The 23067-nt window shown below is 40.0% G+C and overlaps 1 protein-coding gene across 1 annotated transcript in view; it reads right to left on the bottom strand.

Moving 5' to 3' along the window:
• Positions 1-3787: 3787 nt before the first annotated feature.
• Positions 3788-23067, bottom strand: part of glt1d1 (glycosyltransferase 1 domain containing 1) — a 61510-nt gene continuing 42230 nt past the window's right edge. Inside the window, exons 7-12 of the mRNA XM_041788250.1 lie at positions 21686-21784; positions 16404-16453; positions 14191-14234; positions 11426-11546; positions 9531-9629; positions 3788-4192 (exon numbers count right to left, since the gene is read on the bottom strand). Coding sequence (XP_041644184.1) covers positions 4046-4192; positions 9531-9629; positions 11426-11546; positions 14191-14234; positions 16404-16453; positions 21686-21784 — 560 coding nt within the window. The 3' untranslated portion in view covers positions 3788-4045. The remainder of the gene's footprint in view (positions 4193-9530; positions 9630-11425; positions 11547-14190; positions 14235-16403; positions 16454-21685; positions 21785-23067) is intronic.

Here is a 23067-nt window from a genome sequence, read left to right on the forward strand (position 1 = left end):
ATGCCACTGACACAGCAGCAAGAGTAATTTGGAGTAAAGCATCTTGCCCAAGAACACTTAAACAGGTGACTGCAGGAGCTGTGTATTGGACCGCAACCTTAGGTTGAGAGATGACAGCTCTACCACTGCCACCAATCATCCAATCCAGATCTTCAGACTTATTTTTGCCCAAAAGCAGCAGTGAGCAAAAGAGAGCACACTATCACTGCACAAATAGTAAAGATTTCTTTGTGTCAAAACATTGCAGAATTTACCTGTTTTATTTTTCTCAGTTCAATATTTAAAATGAGTTAATATTGAGACCCTAGGGAGGATATTTTTGTATCAATAGTATCACAACAGGTGTGAATAGTATGACTGTGACAACAATCATTTCACAGATAAAAGTTTTGGAACGATATAACCCAACTGCACTGCATTTGAAAATACGTCATGGTGTAACAACACTTTCAGGATGTCCTTTAATACTAGAACTGCCAGGGATCTCTATATACAGTGCCTATTAAAAGTATTCAACCCCTTGATTATTTTACCATTATAAAGAAATCATGGGCAATATAATACTGTTTTTTGTTGTTGTTGTTTTTTTTTTTTTTACAAAAAAATACAGTAGAAAACCTGTTTATTATTAAAGTGAAAACTGATTTCTATAAAGTAATGTGAATTAAATAAAAATATGTAATGTAAAATAAGTGATTGCATAAATATTCATCCCCTTTAGAGTGACTGACCTAATTCAACAGAGGTCCGGCCAAATGGTGCTATTAGTTTCACAATTAGTGAAATGGGGATTACCTGACTGCAGTGAATATGTCTTAAATGATTCTAGAATGAAGACACCTGTGTCTGGAAGGTCCAGTCACTGGTTAATCTGTATTCCTGGCTAGCATTACACCAGGCAAAAGAACACTCCAAGCAACTCAGAAAAAAAGGCAAAGGAAAAGTTTAAGTCTGGGGATGGATACAAAAAAAAAATCAAAGGCACTGTACAATCCCTGGAGTTTGGTTTAATCCATTAAAGAGAAATGGAAGGAACATGGCATATGTGTAAACTGCCTAGATCAAGCCGTCCTCACAAAATAAGTGACTGTGTTAGAAGGAGACTAGTGAGAGAGATCACCAAGACACCTATGACTACTCTGAAGGAGTTACAAGATTTTGCAGCTGAGATGGGAGAGACTCTTCAGACAACAACTGTTGGCGGGTTCTTCACCAGTCAAAGCTTTATGGGATAGTGGCAAAAAGAAAGCTACCGCTCAAGAAAACTCATGAAATCTTGACTAGAGTTTACCAAAAGGCATGTGGGAGACTCCATGGTCAAGTGGAAGAAAGTTCTTTGGTCTGATGAGACCAAAATGATGCTTTTTTGGCCATCAGACAAGACTCTATGTTTGGCAGACAACAAACATTCACACCACCACTAACACACCATCCCCACTGAGAAGCATGGTGGTGCAGCATTATGCTGTGGGGATGCTTCTCAGCAACTGGCCCTGGAAGGCTTGTAAAGTTAGAGGGTAAAATGAATGAGGCAAAATATAGAAAAATCCTGGAGGGACAATCTTATTCGGTCTGCAAGAGAACTACTGCTTGGGAGAAGGTTTATTTTCCAGCATGACAATAACCTGAATTATACAGCAAAAGCTGCACAGAAATGGTTTTAAGACAACAAGGTGAGTCTTCTGGTGTGACAGAGCCAAAGCCCAGACCTCAATTCAATACAGAATTTGTGGCTGGACTTGAAAAGGGCTGTTAATGTCCAATCCCTGAGCAACCTGACAGAGTTAGATCAGTTTTGCAAAGGAGAATAGAGTAAAATTGCAGTATCCAGATGTGCAAGCCTGACTGAGACCTATACACAGATTTGGTGCTGTGATTGCAGCCAAAGGTGCATCTACTAAATACTGACTTGAAGGGGGTGAATATTTATGCAGTCACTTATTTAACCTTACATATTACATAATTTATTAAAATGCTTTCAAAAAGCCAAATTATATTACCCATGATTAGAGTGCATTGGTTTTCATCAGTAGCACTGATCATAGCAATCATTTAACCACAGACAATGAACAGCTCATCAACCACAGAAAGGAACTTAGATTATTATGTTAGGACTGACTGCTCAGGTTCTAGTGATAAAAATCAGAGTTTATTCTTTCATATCTTTACAACTATTACACCAACTGAAATCAGCAACCATTCAAAAAAAATCAGTGGACCTATCCATCTAAAATAAAGAGCAAAGAGTCAGGGTGTTATTTTATTTGTTTTATTTATACTAGGGCTGTCAGCGCTCACAAGTGGATTGAATTTTTTTAATTGTATCAATCATGGTATCAGTCTAGCCTACCATCTTCTGCTCTCACACTGCAATGGACAATATGGACACTACTGCTTCTTTGAATGCCTCCTTTCACTTAAACTTGCTGACAGTGCAGTAATATTTTAAATGCACCATGTGATATAAAATATTTCCCTTTTTTAACATTCCCTTCAATCATTTTCATTGTTCTAACAGTGGCAATTTCTCTTCTGTGGTTAATTCAATATCATAAAATACATCTCTTGGCATTCATTTGATTCCTAAGTGAAGACACTGGTGAGAACAGCTTCGTATTATCAATATGTAATGAAACATTTGTTCTGAAGAAAAAAATAATTAAATTTTAAGCATGTGATAAAAAATGTAACAAGTCTAAATTCTGACTTTGTTCCTCAGAATCAACCCTTAAAGCTCACTTTTCACCATTGTGTCTCATCAGGACTTTTTCTCTTAAAAAAGCTCATAAAACATCAACGCTGTGGTGTACAGACAAGCTCTAAAAACCCTTCTCTTCAGATAAACCAGGGCTTTAAGAACATATGCTGCAGTAATGTCACTCAAATTTTTAAAAAGTTTTGGGACTAAAAAGACAAAAGAAAAATAAAATCGGAAATTAAAACTCAAAGATTTTTGTGTTTGAAACACATTAAACATTAATGACTAAGAGGTTTTTATTTTTGCACAAACTTGTTCTTTCAACTCCAATCATTCTGTAACAAAAAGTCATATTAGTCATAAAAAGTAATATTCCTATTTTACAGAAAAGTCCTTGCACTTTTATTTGAGTCATTAGTTAAAGTGCAAAGACTCTGAAGGACACATCACAGCCTCTCTGTGTCTCTTTCTCTCTATTATCATCATTCAAAGCCATTCAAACTCCCTCCTTCAGTTTCTAAGTCTGTGCACATGTGCTGTTCAGCAAAGCATGACGTGATAATGGAAGAGCTTCTCACTGGCTGTCACACCCCAGTTGCAATGCATTATGGGATACAAACAGACAATAAGGCAGTGGGCTAACTGGCTAACTGCAGGAACGATCGAAAAATGGATTATAAATGGATAAAAAGACGTCCAGTATCAGAGTTACTGGTGTGGATTTAATCTTTTAAGACCCCAGAAAGTCAGCCATGTTCTAGGCTCAATAGAAAATGTTCTGTAAGAGCTACGAAGGCGTGGACAACATGATTAGAGAGCCACAACAGAGAGCTTGCAGAGGAAAAAACAAGTTAGTGCCTACGACTTGCAGTCAAAAGTTACCAAGCAATTTACAAGGGGTGTGCCTATGGCACAGATCCGTGCCACGTGAGCTCTAAGGGTTAAAAGAAAAAAAAAAAAGAGGACTCCTCTCAAGTTTTATTTAGTTTCCCTTACTTCTCGACTACAAAAACTCAAAAATTAATAGGGATTTTTTTTGTCTGACAGCCTTAATTTATACCAGTCAAAAATAAGTGCATATGGTCAAAATGGTGTAAACACATTCAGTTTATTTGTAAATAAAACAACCATTTCTTCCAGAGTTGTTTGGTCCAAAGTGCTCTGCAGCATAAATTCAGTAAGGCAGGACAGATAAAACAGGCTTCTTTACATAGGCACTGTTATCACCTGATTTTTTAAGAAGACTGGGAATAAGGTCACCTATTTTAACTACATTTTGCCCTGTAATTGAATGCCTGATGCTAAAGTTCCTGAGAAAGTTAACAGATGACGGTTGAAATCTCAAGCTTAGAGCAAAGTGTCCACCAGCTGCTGGTAGGTTTCTCTCTCTTGCTTCAGGCTGTGATGCTCCTCCACGTAGAGCTTCCCGTTCCTCACCACTCTCTCTCTCAACTCGTGATCTGACAGCAGCCTCTTGGATTGATGTACAAACTCCTGGCAGGGGCAGAGACAAAACAAGTTCTCATTTATTGCCAAATGCAACTTAAAGCTCTCAATTGAAGTTGCCTGAAGGTATGTTTTTTTGAAACATTAAAGATATTTCAAGGCATGAGAACAGAATCCAGATAAAAGGCAGTGCACTGATTAGTGAACAGACATTGCCAAAGGATGGAGATATTTATGGCTGATGATCTAAAAACAGCTGTCCGATAGACCTTGTCAGTTCATCCTAATAGCTGCTGCCTCTCATGTGCTTCTGAAGAAAGGTGAAAACAAACAAAGTGACAGCTACAGTAAAACACCAGAACAGCTGTGACAGAGACTCAGTGAGGGTAAGATGAGGATAAAATGATGACTGAGACATGTAGTACCCACACAGTATCCTGAGTCCTTGTTGCTCATCTGTTGGCCCTGCAGACGGAGTCGAGCCTCCAACAAAACGAAGTGCCTGAAAGGGATCCTGCAACATGGCAGCCAACTTTTGCTGCAGCAGAGAGCCAGTGGGCATACAAAGTTTCAGCTGCTGCCAGTCAGAAGGCCAATTCACTCCACTTCACTTCACTCAAGTGATGTGATTATGTCTGGAGAGGCTCTTGGTAGCAAACTGCTCTTCTGTATGGCCATATGAGAGCTATAAATCCTCTGCAACAGGATTAAAGCTCAACTTATGAGCAGCATGCTTATAATCACTTCACTTTTAGTGCAAATTATAGAGCCAGACAGGACGTGCCATTTTTCTCTTTAAAGCCTTTAAGTGCTTGGGTGTTTGTTTCTTTAGACACTTCTCTTGATACCTATACTCCTCGTGTAATTACTCCAAAGGATTAAAGACCCCAAAAAACACTGTCAATCAAAAATAGGATGTTAGGAGAGGGATTTTAAAGCAGGCAGAAAAGAAAACAAACTCTAGAGTGTGATCCACTGCAAGGAAAAGTTTTTGGCTGAAAGACTCGTGCTTGTTGCCCATCAGTTCTGGCTCAGGTCATGGTTTATCCAGCCCAAGATGCTGTGACCATCTGTGAGAGCTTCTTCCTGCCAGCTCAGCTGAGCGCACGTGACACCTCCCCCCAGGGAGGACTTATCTCGACGGCTACAACAACATCACGCTAGTGCATGCTGGTTGTAATGACAGTGCCACGGTCAAGCCCTTTGTTCTCTGACCTCCAACTGTGTTACTGTGCTTTTTCTGCAAGTGTTAACTTAGCTTGTTTCTCTCATGCCTGCTAATGTTAGCACAGGCCTTTTTCTGATGGACTTAAGCTCCTGTGAGGATTTGTGAGCTGGTTATAACACTGACTTAAATTAATACTGAAGCCTCTGTATGACCTACAAAGCAAATGAGACCATCAACAACAAGAGGAACTATTTCTATAGATTTTTAATGTCTCAAGTACCGGTGTGGGTAAGATGTCAACAAAGTTATTTAAAAAACAGCCTTTTTTATTTATTTTCAATCCCAAAGGTATTTGACTTTTTTTTTTTTTTTAAAAAGCAGGGTTATTTATTGTTATAAAGTGGGTCAATTTTAATGCATTAATCACAATGCAATTAAGGTCAATAATTAGAGCATTCATTTTTTTAATTGCATGTTTTTTGTCCCCACTTTGGTCAAGCTAATGCAGCATCTCCCTACAGCCACAGTGATGTAAAATAAGTCCACCACTGCTCCTTACTGTCTCATTTCACTTGAAAAAGTCAAAGACAGCTCAGTGGGCAAGTTTCACTGTTCTCTTATTTCCTTTTCAATCCATAACAAGTTCCTTTTCTGTAGATCAGTTTATGTTGTGATCTTTAACATAATCAATTAAATTTCTTATTTCCTTTGAAAATAAAAGCAGGTCTGTATCTAAACAGGGAGTTAATTAACTTTAGACTCCAAATAATACAAAATGGAACAAAAGCAGCTTTAAATGCAAAATAGTGGAATTTCAAAATGTGACAAAATAAGGAGATTGAATATGAATAACTATGGAAATTCTGATTTTAATCACCCTTGGGAATTTTTATCGTTTGACAGTCCTTTTAAAAAGATAACTGATATATCAACATAAAAAATATAGCCTGTTTAACATGGACACAGTCTTAGTGACATCACACATTGGTTTCTAAGTGGAGTTTTAAAGCCCAAAAACAGTGGTTACCATATTTGAAATGTTGACATTCTCTCTTCAGAGACCAGTATTACCTACGGACCTCTAGTAATTTGTGATAATCCCATAGGACATCTGTGACATTAATCCCATGTGAATTGACCATGTCTATAATTCGCAGAGTAAAAATTCCATGGCAAATAACCAACCTTATTTCAGCCATCACATACTGTAGGTCCATAGGCAATACTTATCCCATATAAATCAGCATCTTTGTAATTTAGGGTGGTAATTATGATTTTTTACGGTCTGTCCGCCTTTTTCTGATTGAGGAAATAATAGAGGCCGTATAGGACATGATTTACAAAGTTTTAACACATATATGCTAGTAATAGTGCGTCTCTTTCAGTTGATTTCATCTTATGTGTAAAAATGGTTTTATTTTGCTGAACTAATCATTTAAATTCTACTGTTCAAATGTGCATCCTTGCACCGCTGCTCTCGTCAAACAAACAGTGTTTCTCTTTCAAGTGCGTTTCATGCGTAACACAATTTACAATTTGAAATGTGTCACTCAACATTCAGTGGGTAGGCTGCAACAGCTGATCCGTATCAAGGGGGGTTGTTGTTGTTGTTGTGGATGCAAAAAGGATCCAAAATTAATGGAACACAGAATAATATCCACAGCATCAACGGCATAAAAACTTTAAAACGTAACAGGAGAGGTTTATATGTAACACTAGACGTCTCCTTTTCTCAAACATTAATGGGAGGGATGCTCAGCTTTCTCTCTCTTCCTCTGTCTGATCAGCTGCACATACACACAAGTGACTTGTGTGACCACGATGTGTTAACAGAAGTTTATAGTAGTTTATCAGTCATGGACAGATTGCTATAGGTCTAAAAATGTTAAAATATATACATCGAGAGAAAGAGAGAGAGAGAGAGAGAAAGAGAGAGAGAGAGAGAGAGAGAGAGAAAAGCCCTTAAGTACATGCTGTCTATTGAAAACTCTGGTAATCAGTATGTATTGGACACATTCAGGGAATGTCATCTGCAGAATGGGATGTGCACGACATTTCATTTATTTTTTTTTGAACTTCAGATATAAAATTTGCAATGCATTGCTGCAGCCAAGCAGCACTCTTATGTTTTCCTTCAGAAATGTCAATTTAAGTACATTACAGGCTGTGTTTATGCTGTGCAAACGCACCGCACCAATCACTGACATCAGGGGGTTTATTCAAAAATCATCAGAGGTCTACAAGTAATATTAGTCCCATGCTAATTGTAATTTATACTAGCTTTAGTAATGGAGACTGGCTTTAAGCATCCTGGCCTATAACTAAGTTTCACCCACCTGTCAGTCAGATTAGCCACGCCCTTTATTATAAATTTATAACATGGGTTTTATGAGGGTGAAGAGACTAGCAATTTAAGCAAAAGTTAGCAGAAGTCCCAGGTAGTTAGCTCAGGTGACAGAGTGTCGATTTCTACACACTGCAATACTCAATATGACTCATAAAATGCCAGGTTTCCACGGCACTGCTGACCCCTTGCAGACACCTGACTACTGATTTTGTCACTCACCAGAGGGGATGGCAAAGGTTCTAGTGTTTACATTAGGCTACAGTGCATATCAACTATGGAGGTGTACTTTTGCACCATGAAAGTAACAGAAAGTAACATAATAGAATTAACCTACTTAACACAAATGTAAGAGACTCTGTCAAATGAGGTGAGTCACCTCGAGGGTGGTTATAAACAGAAAAACTTGTAAAGACTGGATTAGAAGAGGCATTTCTCTGACACAGGCAGGGATCTCAAAGCAGCTGTCCACAAGAATATTTCTTTTTTAGATTTTTTTATTAGGGTGTCAAAATATGCTCATCAGTTGGCACAAAGAGGCAGACCACTCTTCTGTTTACAGCATCTATATCTATAAGAATATGGAATATACTGCTTTACGTGTCATAAAATTATTTGCAGATATCTATTTCTGACATTTAGAGATTTTCAAACTTTCCTTGTTCAAAATGTGCACTATACTAGGGACTTTGTAAACAAGAGAATTTATTTTGCGTTGGAATCCAGAGAGTAACATGGTCCTTTTTCCATCCAGTCTGGGGCGGGACAGTCATTGTGACATCAGATGCAAAAGGTCTGTATTCACTAATCATACATGAGCAGTAAAATAAAGGCAGAACTTGCACCAACTTATCACTGAATTTAAGAGTCCTCTCTAAGTCTTACTTACATGCAAGATGGCTGGATGAGAATGACAACTTTCTCTATCATTATACCCAATGATAAAAGAGGCACCGCCTTGCAGCACTATTTCAGTCTTCATATTATCACAAAATTTAAGTAATGAAAACTTTCAGCTTCTGCAGTGAGCATCAATGGAGAAATGAGCCAAACTGATTTCTACCTAGGCTGTAAACATTTTTCTTTGTGATGTCAAAATGGATGTTTTATGTGGAAGTTTATGTAGCTCATAAGCTTTTGCCAGCCTCACATGGACACTCAGGGAAGTGGAGTTTTTGGCACTGCTTTATTGTCTTTATTCCTCAGCATCCTATGTTGCAGCTTGGATGGTATCAGGAAAATGATAAACAAAACCACTTTGCTCCACAGGTAAAACTGACACAAACAGAAATTTCCTCAAGGAGTTTTGATATTGCAACATCAGAAGAGTTTAATGTTTTATATCTTCAAAAATCAAAAACATCAAAGATCATGAAAGTGTTGTCAACGTGACAGGAAAAAGTAAGTCGGCTGGAAATGTTTGAGTGTTGCTCTCTCCAGCCTGCAGACAGCGCTTATGGAAAACTGATCAAACCTCATTAAATATCAGAGAGTTCTCATGGGAATTCCTGGTTTTGCCCTTTCCCTGCATGATGCCAGGTGTTGCATCATTGTGTGGTTGTGTTATATCTTTGGTTGCACTTTATCAATTTAATCTATGCATGTAATAGAAATAACACACATTTTGTTTTACACTGGGGCGCTATATTGGGCTCGTTATGGGAGAATGTTTCGTTTAAAAGAATATGCAAGTTTGAGATAAAGTCCTGCCTAAGAAGGCACAGCGTTTCAGTGTTTCCCGGTCAGTTGAGGTGAAAGGAGTAGCTGTTGGCTGCAGTGATAATGCACTTTATCCCCTCTATCTTCAGTATTAAAGCTTAACTGGGCTTACCGTGTATAGTGACTTGGTCAGTGTTTGTTTGTGCCCTATCTACCTGAGGCGATGAGTAGAGCAGGCCAGTGAACTCATGTTGAACTACGGCTGCATTTCCAGGAATGTCCCGGGCCAACACGGGTACCCCGAGATCCATGGCCTGTCGGAGCAGACAGATGAAAGGCTCAGAGGTTGCTGAGACTTACAACATTACAAGAAAAGTTGCTCAATGATACACTATATTGCCAAAAGTATTCACTCACCCATCAAAATAATTGTAATCAGGTGTTCCAATCACGTCCACGGCCACAGGTGTACAAAATTAAGCACCTAGGTATGTAAACTGTTTCTACAGACATTTGTGAAAGAATGGGTCGCTCTCAGGAGCTCAGTGAATTCCAGCGTGGTTCTGTGATAAGATGCCACCTGTGCGACAAGTCCAGTCATGAAATTTCCTCGCTCCTAAATATTCCACAGGCAACTGTCAGTGGTATTATAACAAAGTGGAAGCGATTGGGAACGACAGCAACTCAGCCACTAAGTGGTAGGCCACGTAAAATGACAGAGCAGTGTCAGCAGATGCTGAGGTGCATAGTGCACAGAGGTCGCCAACTTTCTGCAGAGTCAATCGCTACAGACCTCCACAACTTCATGTGGCCTTCAGATTAGCTCAAGAACAGTCCATAGAGAGCTTCATGGAATGGGTTTCCATGGCTGAGCAGCTGCATCCAAGCCATACATCACCAAGTGCAATGCAAAGCGTCTGATGCAGTGGTGTAAAGCACGCCACCACTGGACTCTAGAGCAGTGGAAACGTGTTCTCTGGAGTAACAAATTACGCTTCTCCATCAGGCAATCTGATGGATGAGTCTCGGTTTGGCCAGGAGAACGGTACTTGTCTGACTGCACTGTGCCAAGTGTAAAGTTTGGTGGAGGAGGGATTATAGTGTGGGGTTGTTTTTCAGGAGCTGGGCTTGGCCCCTTAGTTCCAGTGAAAGGAACTATGAATGCTTCAGCATACCAAGAGATTTTGGACAATTCCATGCTCCCAACTTTGTGGGAACAGTTTGGGGATGGCCCCTTCCTGTTCCAACATGACTGTGCACCAGTGCAAAAAGCAAGGTCCATAAAGACATGGATGAGAGAGTTTGATGGGGATGAACTTGACTGGCCCGCACAAAGTCCTGACCACAACCTGACAGAACAGAGACTGAGAGCCAGGCCCTCTCGCCCAACATCAGTGTGTGACCTTACAAATGCGCTTCTGGAAGAATGGTCAAAAATTCCCATAAACACACTTCTATATCTTGTGAAAAGCCTTCCCAGAAGAGTTGAAGCTGTTATAGCTACATAGGTTGGACCAACGTCATATTAAACCCTATGGATTAAGAATGGGATGTCACTTAAGTTCATATGCGAGTCAATGGAGGTGAGCAAATACTTTTGGCAATATAGTGTATATAAAAAACCACACAGTTTGGAATTTGCACTGATAAGCTATTCTGCTCTCCAGTGCTTTAGTTCACTTACAGAATTAATCTGTATCAGCTAATACCTTCAGCAGGTTGTTGAGCGAAACATGCTAACAGACTAATCAGACTTTAAGCCTACTGTGGATTGTCTTAATCGACTGAGTTTAAAAGAGATTAAGTGGATTTGCAGGTTCTGCTCACTCAGGAATAGGAAGATTGGAGTCAAGCAATTAATTTGGGTAATTGTCCCTGAAGTGGTCAGATAACATTGTAGCTGAGTGAGAAATAACAAGATAAGGAGTGCTGTAAATATTCACACAGTTTTGGGTTTTTCAGGGCTTTGCATGCCCAACTATCTGCAAACTGTTTGATAAAAAAAGACTCTAATTACCTAAATATACTCAGCGCCACAATGCATGAGTAAAAAGGAGATATATTCTGTTAAGCAGCCGAGTTGTTACCTATGAGCCCTGAAGTTGATTACCTCCAAGATGGCGGCTGACATGCCTTCTGACAAAGAGCTGTTGACCAAGGCGGAGCACCTTTTCATGGCGGCGTGGAGCTCCTGCTGGCTTCTCTCCTGGGCCAAGAAGACCCCTGCTGTCCTGCAGAAGCAGAAGCAGAGCTGAGTTCTGCGTGACTCGGGGCTCACATAGGCGTGAATGATGCTAAAGGGCAATGACAAGCCGGGGGCAGGAAACATGGCTGCAGTGTGTGTGTGACATGCACGGTGAGTCCAGGTAAAAGTAACTAACCAGAGAGGGCAGCTTCCTGCTGCAAACATCTCTCTTGTGGTGAAGGCCTTGGGCTAGAAAACTGTTAGAGCAACCGCGACTTGAGAGTGGGAGGACAGATATATGAAAAACAGGAAGATTTTGGAGCTCCCTGAAGATTTTATTCTGTTTACATTATGTCAAGATAAAAGTAAGCTGCATTTACTGAAATACTTTTATGTGCTGCGTGGGATAAATAGAAAGATAAGCAGAGTTTACATTTGTCATAGGAGAGAAGTGTCTGCAATTAGACTGTCAGACCTTTAAGGTACAATATTACTGCATGGAAATATCTACATTAATTAAAAAATGAGAAGTCCCATGTTTATTTTTATCAGAGTTTTTTTAGTTAATGTCTGCTAGTTATGTCTGCTTTCAAAGCTAGATAAATCCTTAATTAAATATCTCTGTAGGTTCTCAGTCATCCAGGTCATGATCATACAACGCTGGTCAAGTGAGTCAGACACTTCCTGTCACCTACATACAATGCAGTGCTGGATTCCTTCCATAAACAATCCAAACAACACCAGGGAACAAAGGACCAAAGAGCTGGGGGGACGACTCTAATGGCTATCAGATGACCACACAGCAAATTTACATAGCAATGTTCAACTGAGGATATACAATATAGTCTGACTCTTCCCCAGTCACTCTCAGAACTGAAGATGCCTTTTGGAGAAGAGACAAAACGTGTTCAAGAATTTCGAACCAGTCCGGTTGCCACTTGATCAGCATTGGATAACCTTACTTTAATAGTTTAACAGTCTACGGGGTAGATCTTCTAAAGAATAGTGCGGCTTTCTGTGTGTTTTTTTGCTGTTAAAATGGCTAAACAAATTGTATCAGATCCACAGAGAACATGCAAAGTGGAATCCACGCTAACTGCACATCAAAATGAACTCAAAATGAACTCAAACTGCTTAGCTGAGCAAATAGTGCCCTGTCCCATTTACATGTATTTAAATGAGAGATGGAAAAGGTGTATTCACAATTTGCAAAACTGCTCCGTTCAGATGCAAATCAGCCTAATTACAAGTAGTACTTAACCACAAAGGCCATCGCTAACTGACACAGACAGTATTAGATAATCACTGTAAAATCCACATCTTTAGGGCGGAGTGAGGGGTGGATGTGGTGAGTAAACACAGCCTAGGGTACTGTCTGGGTGGGCAGTAGGGTCGCCATGAGCTTCTCATTGTGCTGTGGATGTCCCAAGACCCAAAAAGGGCGTTCTCCAGGCGTATTTACCAGGGGTGAAAAGGCAGGAAAAAAGTGATGCTGTTGAGCTTGACCTTGGACTAGAACGTATGCACATGACTGTATTTTCCAATAATGGGCAAAATATACTATTTGAAACCATTTTTCATTGTTCTTTTTTTTTGGAAGGCATTTCGCAGCCCCCGACTCAAACCTCCACTTTGGGAACCACTGTACTAAATAGTAAACCATTATGATTGTTTCAGGGATATCTTCCACATAATGAGGAAGAAAAGCTGTTAAAAGGAACCCTGCATGATCAGACAAGTTCATCTTGTTGGATAGATATTTCTACCTCTCATATGTATTTGAACTAAAAAAAACTCTACAGATATCCTAGATATCTGCTTTTTGAGTAAGTTTGAGCTTATAAACTCACCAGGAGGCTGCCATGTTTTGGTCCGTGCTGGTACTGTCACATCAATAGCGCTCCTCACCATTCCTATGCAGTAACCGGTTTTTCAGACAGGCAGTATGTTTTGCTGCTTGCACCTGTTGCAGCTTTCATATCAGGCACAAGTTTGCTGCGTGTTGGCTTTGCTGGCATTCCTCCTAAGTTGTACCTCAATAAAACTCCCTACAAGTGACTGGCTTCAATGTGTAGTGGAAGTGTTGCTGGTTGTTTTTCAAAATAGGAGCATTATATACATACGAAGGAAGTTTCTCCAAAGGAATGCTAAAGTGGGCTTTTTACTTTGAAAGTGCAAACCAGAAGTGCTTTAGTACTGTGTTTATTTTTACCGGCAACATTTTGAACCGTGTGGAAACAGAAAGCTTTATAAATAGTAGAAGTTTGGGGAACAACTTTAACTTTATTAAACAGAAGCATCTCAGCTTGTGGCCTTCATCTGGTCCATCAAGAAATTGATTTCAAACATATACTACTGGTGTGGATGTGCATATTTGCTACAACAAGATAAAATGTGGCTCTGTATTTATCATTTTCCTGTCTAGTTTGACAGAAAACCGCTCGTGGTGCAAGAAAAAATATAAGAGACCTCAAATCTTAAATTCTCCTTGTGTGAGACGTGCAGCATCTCTGAGATGCAGCTCTGGCTGTTAGTCTGAAACAGTGGTTACTGCATAGAAACGGTGAAGAGCACTGCGGCATCACACTACCAGTACGGACCAAAACATGGCGGCCTCCTGGTGAATTTATAAACTCACATTAAGTTTCTTTAATGAAGTGTGCAACTGAAAAAGTGCAAACTGAGCTTACCTCTGAATGACAGTTTCCACCTCTGCAGTGAGCACAGGATCAATCTGAGGGAGAAACAGACAGGTTACAAAGCAGAATCCTGTTTTGCAAAAATCAAAAGCTGTTTTCATCAAGGATTCCAGCGATGATTTAATCGGGAGGATGAAATAAACAATGACACAATTAATAATTTCTATCATGGGGCAAAAATCATTCTCTGTAAATCCTCTATTTTCAGAGATTGGGGTCAGGGTGGGGTGGGTGGCCAATCTGATTAATTGCAGTGTGGGATTTGCGTGCATTAGCCTGCCCACAGAAAAGTCAAAGCGTAGCAATTTAGGTCAAAGATGTTGCCAAGCAAGCTGCTACTTTTTTCCTCTTTCAATTTATAGCTCATGATCATTTCTACGAGTAAATCTACTGTAAAGCATGCTATGCATTACACCAAAGAATCTGGACGGAGGAGAGTTCCTGTATCCTGGCCTAATCTGGGATTTAGCGGACATTGTAAAACCGGTGTGGGGATATATCAGGATAAAGGCTGTATTAACAAACAACTGATTTAAGCACTGTACTGATCCTGTGCTGTTACTCAGTGATTCGACAGAAATTAAAAGGGAATAATGTGACTAGTCAGAAAGCCAAATCATGTTATCCATGTTTTAAATCTACAAAGCAAATCAGACATGCTTGCTCTCTTCTATTTAGGGATAATTCCGCATTTAACTTGTGTATATTATTTAAAACAAAAAATATTTGGTGCAGAAGCTCTCATACAGGACAAAGCATGACATCTTAGAGTAAGCCTTGCTAATGTTGTACATTAATAGCAGAGAATGTGATGCATATTGGGATGCTTGCTAAAGCCCAGTTACGGGGGAGTGACATGTGTCATTGCTGACAAACTGACCTGAATTCTCCTCCTTAATGACAGATGCTGTGCAGCCAGAGCGCTTATTACTCCTGGGAAGTAGCTGTGGGTTTATAGTATGCTTGACAGTCTCTGTCTATTGGTTTACATTTGCTTTTACTTCATCGAATCTTTAATAATGTTCAATCAAATGTAGAGCCCTGTAATTATCAAGGGGGGAAATGTTGCCTTCATAGAAATACTTGTTTATTTTAATAATGGTGTGCCGCTTTTCATTTCTCAGGCAAGCAAACAAAACAAACGTGCTTCTACTCTGATTCAGGAGTGTCGACATGAATCACACGTCTCTGCTTCCACCGAACCATTTCATCAAACAACAACAAAGCGGAGCAGAGCGGAGCGAGGAGCGGCAGCGGTGCGACCACGTTGGAGCCCCTGGCCATGTCTAATTGAGTTGTTTTTTTTCTAAGCAAAAAAAAATCTAAAGCAGAACATACCTTTTTGCCTGACACCACTGTTTGAAAGAAAGAACAGACACTAAAATACTGTACGCTGATGTGGTATCAAAGCGAATCAGAGGGGGGAAAGAGGAGATGAAGAGAGAAATCAATGAGTGAGAGATTGGAAAGGAGGAACAGTAAAGTCAAGTAAGAGAAGGAGGCTGCTGCTGCTCCTAACAGGGACGTGACTCCTATCTTTCCATCAGCAGCGTCGAGACAGAACATAAAAGTGCAATCAGGTAAATATAAACTTTTACAGTAAATGCATAAAAACTCCCTCCTCTGATTTGATTCTCTGCCATGACTTATGAATCATCATAAATCACTGCAGGCTTTATTGCTTTTTTCCAATTATTTGACTTGACGTGAAGCTGCTTAAAGTGTACAAGCGTGGTTATGTCCTTAGGAAGAACACACATGACAGAGACATGATGGTGTGTGACAGCGCTTCAAACCGCTTTAGCTGTATAGAAACCGGCACGTTTATCTGCCCATGTGTGTTGAAATGAGGAGCACTAATACAGGTCACCAGTCAATCTGAGTGCTTATCTTCCACAGGAGGTGCATTAGTATACAAAGCAGTTAGCTACACAGTCAGACGAGAAAAAAAAACACAAACAGGATGATTCCTGCATCTGCTGTTGACCCTTGCCATGGCGGCAGAAGACGGCCATTTCCTCCCACGATGGCCTTTAATTCCAGCTAAAGAGTTAAGCCAGTATCTCTGCTACATCCAATTAGAGGCCGCCTGGATACCCGGGGACGGTTTCTATTATGGGTTATTTCTACAGTGCAGAGCATCACTGTGTACAGGGACACATATGGTAGGTACATGACTTATTAGATAATGACTGTTTACTCACCTTTGGCCCGATTATGACCAGCACATTCAGTGGATTCTCACAATGCCACTCTGAAAGATACAGAGGTAACACTTTATAATAACTGCACTCTTCATATCTGAGGCTTGTGAGAGTTTGAAGGACCTGCTGGGCTTTCAGTCTCATTTATCAAAGTTTTATAAGAAATGTTTAGTCCTCACTTAAGATACGGGCATACAAAATACTTCAACAACAACTTATTAGTGCTTTCTGACTGTAATTTGATAATAATCTGATGCATTAATAAGTATTTAAAAAGCATCTATTGAAAATGGGGGTCACAACCATACAAATAGATTTGTCCACCTATAGACTAATAGGCATTGTGATGGTGTGGACAGACATTTTAAAACCTCTAGAGTATAACGCATAAATATCAATCATATATCAATGCAAACACAGAAAATATGCTAAAACAGGAAATATATGTGCACATAGGTATTTTATATCTCATTACCTCCGCCAAAGAGGTTATGAGATCGGGAGGGTTTGTTTGTTAGTTTGTTAGCAACATAAATCAAAAACTTATGGATGTATTTTGATGAAATTTTCAGGAAATGTCACAAATGGCATAAGGAAGAACTGATTAGATTTTGGGAGTGATCCGAATCACCGTCTGGATCCACAAATTTTTAAAGGATTCTTAACTATTGGGAGATAGGGCTAATGGCGGAGGTCTGCGCTCTCCGAGTGCTTTTCTAGTATTACTTTTTCTTCAACGGAAAGCATTAAAAAACCTCAGTATCAAAGACAGGCACACAGTATTCATAGATAAGAGTATAAAAATAGACAAAGAAAACAAACCTATTCTGTTTTGGTTAAAATTAAAGTGTGAGAGCCCTGTTGCTTGGTAAGGCATTTAATTTGGGGGCTTAATTATCCCAAAATCCCATTGAAATATGTATAAAATTCAGCCTCAGAGGAAATTTATTTACGATAGTGTTTTCATACATGTGCATCACAAAATAGCTCCACAGCGCCCCCTAAAATCAGCCCCAGGACTGGCTTTGCTGCTTGAAAATTGACACATACATTATATGGACAAAAGTATTCTGCCACACCTGTTAATTACTGAATTCAGGTGTTTCAGTCATCAACAGTAAGTGATATTATTAAAAGTTGAAGTGTTCAGGAACAACAGCAACTCAGTCATGAGGCTGAAGACCATGTAAATGACAGAGCAGGAAAGGTGCATGGTAAAAAAGTCATTAAACGCTCTGCTAAGGCCATAGCTGAATAGTTCTGGACTTCCTATGGCATTAATGTAAACAAAAAGGACCTTTATGGAGTGGGTTTCCATGGCTATGCAGCTACATGCAAGCCTCACATCATCAAGTCCAATGCCAAGCATTGGATGGAGTTGTATAAAGCACACTGCAGTGGAAACATGCTCTGTGAAGGCTAGGCCACTAATCTCCAGTGAAGGGCAACCTGTACAGTGCTATGCTTCCAACTTTGTGGCAACTGTTTTGGGAACACCCTTTTCTATTCCGACTGGCTCACACAGAGCCCTGACCTCCCCCATCAAGCACCTGTGGGATGAACTGGGACAGAGATTGTGTGCCAGGCCTTCTTGTCCAACATCAGTGCCTGACCTCATAAATTCTTCACAGAATGAATGGGCACAAATTCCCACAAAAACACTCCAAAATCTTGTAGAAAGCCTTCCAAGAACAGTGGAGGCTGTTATAGCTGCAAAAGGCCCATATTAAAGTACATGTATTTGAATATAATGTTATTACAGTCCATGTTGGTGTAACGGTAGGTGGCCAAATACTTTTGTCCATAAAATGTATGTTTCATAACCAGAAAAACAAAAAAAATCTATTATCATGATATCAAAATTTTCATCGTGGCCAACTGGCAGGTTTCACTTTTTGATAAACTCCTCGAGGACCTTCAGATGATTGATCCAGATTCTTTTTGCTCATTGTAAACAAGTTGACAAACAATTTAAAGGTTGAGTTTTCACTATAGGGCAGGACAGCAAGTGGGGCTCAAAGCTGGACAGTATTTGGCAGTGTGTCTTTGATGTTGATGTGTTACTGTGAAGTGTAAAGGTTCACTATCTTAACTTATTAATCTGTTTCATCATGAAGATAGCCATCCAATGCTAAAAGGAAGCGCCATCATTCCTTCTTCTATCAGGAGAGCATCTTGCTGCAGTTTCACCTTCTGGTCACAGCATTTCTGGTTGTATGTAATGTCTGTTAATAAAGCAGCATCCTGTAACAATGTGTAATATTGACAGACCTACAGCCTAGCTGTTTCAATATGTGGACATGATGGATTTATGGCCAGGATAACCATTAATCTATCTTGTGCATTGTTGTTGCTCTGCTTGCTTTCTCTTTTTCAGCATCTCTATCCCTTTGCAACCCCTACACAGTTTCAGCAGGCAGCTGTTAGACACAAGTCTGGTTCTGCTCAAGGTTTTTTTCCAGGTAGAGGGACGTTCGTCCTTGCCATTGTTACTTTGCCAAATGTTGCTCCATGCTGAGCTCATGCTGCATTAATGTTGGGTCTTTATAAATAATATAACAGAGAACACAGTCTAGACTCGCCTTTTGGTAAAGTTTCATGAGATAACGTAGGTTATGAATTGGCACCAAACTAATAACTTATAATAATTACAGTTTTGACGTCATAATGAGGCATTCAGTGGATGGTTTAACTGTGGAGCATAGCACTGAAGACAAAGGTGTAAAAACGCACAGCACACCACTGAAAGAAGGGTATACAGTGCATACAGAAATTATTTAGACCCCTTCACTTTTTTCAGTTTTGTCATGTTGTAACCTGATGTGGCAATTGTTTAAATTCCTTGTTTCACTCATTATTTCACACTCAGTACCCCATAATAACAAAGTGAAAACTGTTTTTTTTTGTCAAATGTATTAAAAAGAAAAAAGTGAAATATCACATAGACATAAGCATTCAGACCCTTGACTCTGTGCTTAGATGAAGCACCTTTGGCAGCAATTACAGCCTTGAGTCCTTTTGAATATAACTCAACAAGCTCTGCACACTTGGACTGGGGGGTTCTGCCATACTTCTTTGCAAATCAGTCAGGTTGGATGGGGACCATCAATGGACTGTCATTTCCAGGTCTCCCCAGAGATGTTCAATAGGGATCAAGCCAGGGCTCTGGCTGGGCCTCTATTGGACATTCACAGAGTTGACCTTAAGTCAATCCTGTGTTGTCTTGGCTGTTTGCTGAGGGTCATTGTCAGGTTGGAAGGTGATCCTTCGACCCAGTCTGAGGTCCTGAACACTGTGGGAAAGGTTTTCATTAAGGATATCTCTGTAGTGTGTTACATTCAGCTCTCCCCCAGCCTTGACCAGTCTCCTGGTCCCAGCTGCTGAAAAACACCCCCACAGCATGATGCTGCCACCACCATGCTTCACTGCTGATGTTATTGGAGAGGTGATGAAAAGTGCCTGGTTTCCTCCATACATAGTGTTTAGAATAGAGGCCAAACAGTTCAATCTTGGTTTCATCAGACCAGAGAATCATGTTTCTCACAGTCTGAGAGTCCATCAGGTGCTTTCTTGTAAACTCCAAGCAGGCTTTCCTGTGTTTTACACATAGAGGAGAGGCTTCCATCTAGCCAGTCTGCCATAAAACCCAGATCGGTGGAGGGCTGCAGTGATGGTTGTCCTTCTGGAACTTAGTCCTATCTCCACACTGGCTCTCTGGAGCTCAGTCAGAGTGGCCATCAGGTTTGGAGGCCACTGTGCTCTTGGGAACCTTCAGTGCAAAGAGAAATACTTTCGTAGCCTTCCTCAGATCTATGCATTGCAACAATCCCGTCTCTGAGCTCTGCAGGCAGTTCCTTTAACCTCATGGCTTGAGGCCTCTAGTAGAGAGGTGGGTGCATTTCTAAATAATTTCCAGTCAATTTAATCTACCACAGGTGGACACCATCAAAGCGTAGAAACATCTCAGCAAAGATCAAGAGAAATGGGAGGAACCTGAGATAAATTTCAATTGTTTTTGCTTACGTCAATGTGATATTCCATTTTTTAAGATAAATTTGCTAAAATTAAAAAAAAATTATTTCACTTTGTCATTATGGGGTACTTAGTGTAGATTAACAAGAGATGTTATAATGTTGATATTTCAAAGTGCTAATGTGAATTTAAAGGCTTATATACAGACATTAAATTTGGTGTTTTATGTAAAGAAAAATGACAGAAATTCTGTTTTTCAAGTCATTTTCTGTCATTTCTCCAAGTATTTTTCTAGACTGTGTAAGCAATATCCACTCTTACTTCATTTTAAACTCAAATTCTACATGTAATTTGCTCTATTGCATACTTCAGTATAGTTTTGTAAGCTTATATGTTCATCACTAGCATGGCCAGAGGAGATGGTTGTCTCAACAACACACAGCTCATGGATTTTTTGTATTTCTGTTTGTTGCCACAGGTGCTGATAGAAAAGAACCCACAGACTTCCTCCTGAGTTTTCATTCACTACCAGAAACACACACAGACATATCCCGCATGGGTGATGGAGTCTTAAGTTTAACAGATATGAAGCACAACCTGGAATGTTAAAACTGGAACAGTTTGGGTAAGAAAATGAATAGCAAGGGCTTTTTGAGAGATGTAAAATAATGTTTGCATTTAATTCAGAGAGCCATATTTGCTTAGTGCACAGTGCTCTATATCTAAGCATGCAAACCCTCTACAATTTCTTCCAAGATGTGAAAATCCACTCATCTACTTCTCCCATCTGGATGAAACTTTAATATACAATTTGACGCCCTCTAGTGCTGCCTTATTACCATAACTGTGTGCTTTGAAAGTCGCATAAAATTAAAGAGAATGTGAAAAAAGGATGCATAAGATTTCAAAGATGGCTGTATGAATATATTCTCAGACATATATGTGTCTGTATAAGAGGGAAACTACAAAAGCAGGATGTGATATCTTTGTAGGGCCGGCAGGCCTGTCAGCAGACTCTCATTGCACTTTCACATAAATTTTCAATTAGCTGAAACTCAACCACAGAGATCTGACTTCATTCCTAATTTATGAACACACTGCCATTGCCTCTACCACAGGCTACTACAGAAATACACAAATGTGTTTGTTTTTGAGGGTTTAACCAACATGAAGGTTGAAAACATGTCTGGAAAAGCATCCTGTAACTGGCCTAATTGCTTTATCGTGACTTCATTTTGTGTTTGTTTAATCCTTTTAGTTACCAGCACTGGGATATAATGGATGGTAAACATAATTATTGCATGGTCCACCTGAAAAAACCTCCACCACATAGAGGGGGTCCTTGACTCTCCTGAGGCCGCAGACCAGCAGGAAAACACGCAGCTCCTCCACATGCTGGCCGCTTACACCTGGAGAGGAGCCAGAGACACAGAAAGACAGCAGCACAATATCAAAACACTGCATAATGAACATCCCAAGTACATCGGCAGATAATGAAAGCAATACATCACCCAAGGTCATGAAGAAAATAAGACAGCGGTGACTAATGTGCTCCCGCAATTCTCTGATCGGAGTTGTAACACTCAGCAGGGAAATATTCAGCTGGAAACATTCGAAGGTTGAAGCCCAATCAGTGAGTAATACAGCGTCACAACCACAGGGCCACAGAGGGATGGGGAACCGGTTTGCACACTGAGCCAGATTAAGATGAGCTAGCAAAACATCCGGCTAACAACATCAAACATTTTAAAAGCCTTAATTTAATTGAGAAGCGGTGCCACTATATGGCCTTTTTCCTCAGATGATGAACTCATTAGGAGTTAGGTTTAAGGATCAATGAAATGATACAGCTGGCGTCAGGCATCAAACATTTTAAAAGCCTTAATTTCATTGACAAGCAGAGCCACTACAGTCTTTTCCTCAGATGATCAACTCATAGGATCATATACAGGTTCTGTTAATAAAAATAGAATATCATGAAAAGTTCATTTTTCCAGTGAATTAAAGAAGTGAAACTTCCAGATAGTCTAGAAACACCTCACACAAAGTGAAACATTTCAATTCTTTCTTTTTGCTTAAATGTTTTTGAGTATGACAGCTCACAAAAATCAAAATTAACCATCTCAAAAAATTATAACATCACAAAACACTAGTCCAAAATTGGCTCATTCTGCATCTACTGCATCAGTACGATGTGGCATGGAGCCAGTCAGTCTGTGACACTGCTGGGTGTTATGAAGCCCAGGTTGTTCTGATAGATGCTTCAGCTCGTCTGTATTGTTGAGTCTGGTGTCTCTCATCTTCCTCTTGACGTTTCCTCAGAGATTCTCTACAGGGTTCAGGTCAGAGCAGTTGGCTGGCCAATCAAACAGTTTCTGGTAGTTTTGGCTCCACAGTGGACAGGTGCCAAGTCCTGCTGGAAAAAGGAAATCAGTATCTCCAGAAAGATTCTCAGCAGATGAAGTGCTCTAAAATCTCCTGGTGGCTCACAGCGCTGTCTCTAGACTTGATAAATTACAGCAGACCAACAGCACCAGCTGACATGGCACCTCAAACCATGACTGACTGTGGAAACTGAAAACACAATACTTCAAGCACTCTTGGATCCTGTGCCTCTCTGATCTTCCTCCAGACTCTGGGACCTTGATTTCCAAATGAAATTCAAAACTTGGTTCCATCTGAAAACAGGACA

This window comes from Cheilinus undulatus, linkage group 5 (genome assembly GCF_018320785.1).
Source record: "Cheilinus undulatus linkage group 5, ASM1832078v1, whole genome shotgun sequence".
Lineage (NCBI taxonomy): Eukaryota > Metazoa > Chordata > Actinopteri > Labriformes > Labridae > Cheilinus > Cheilinus undulatus.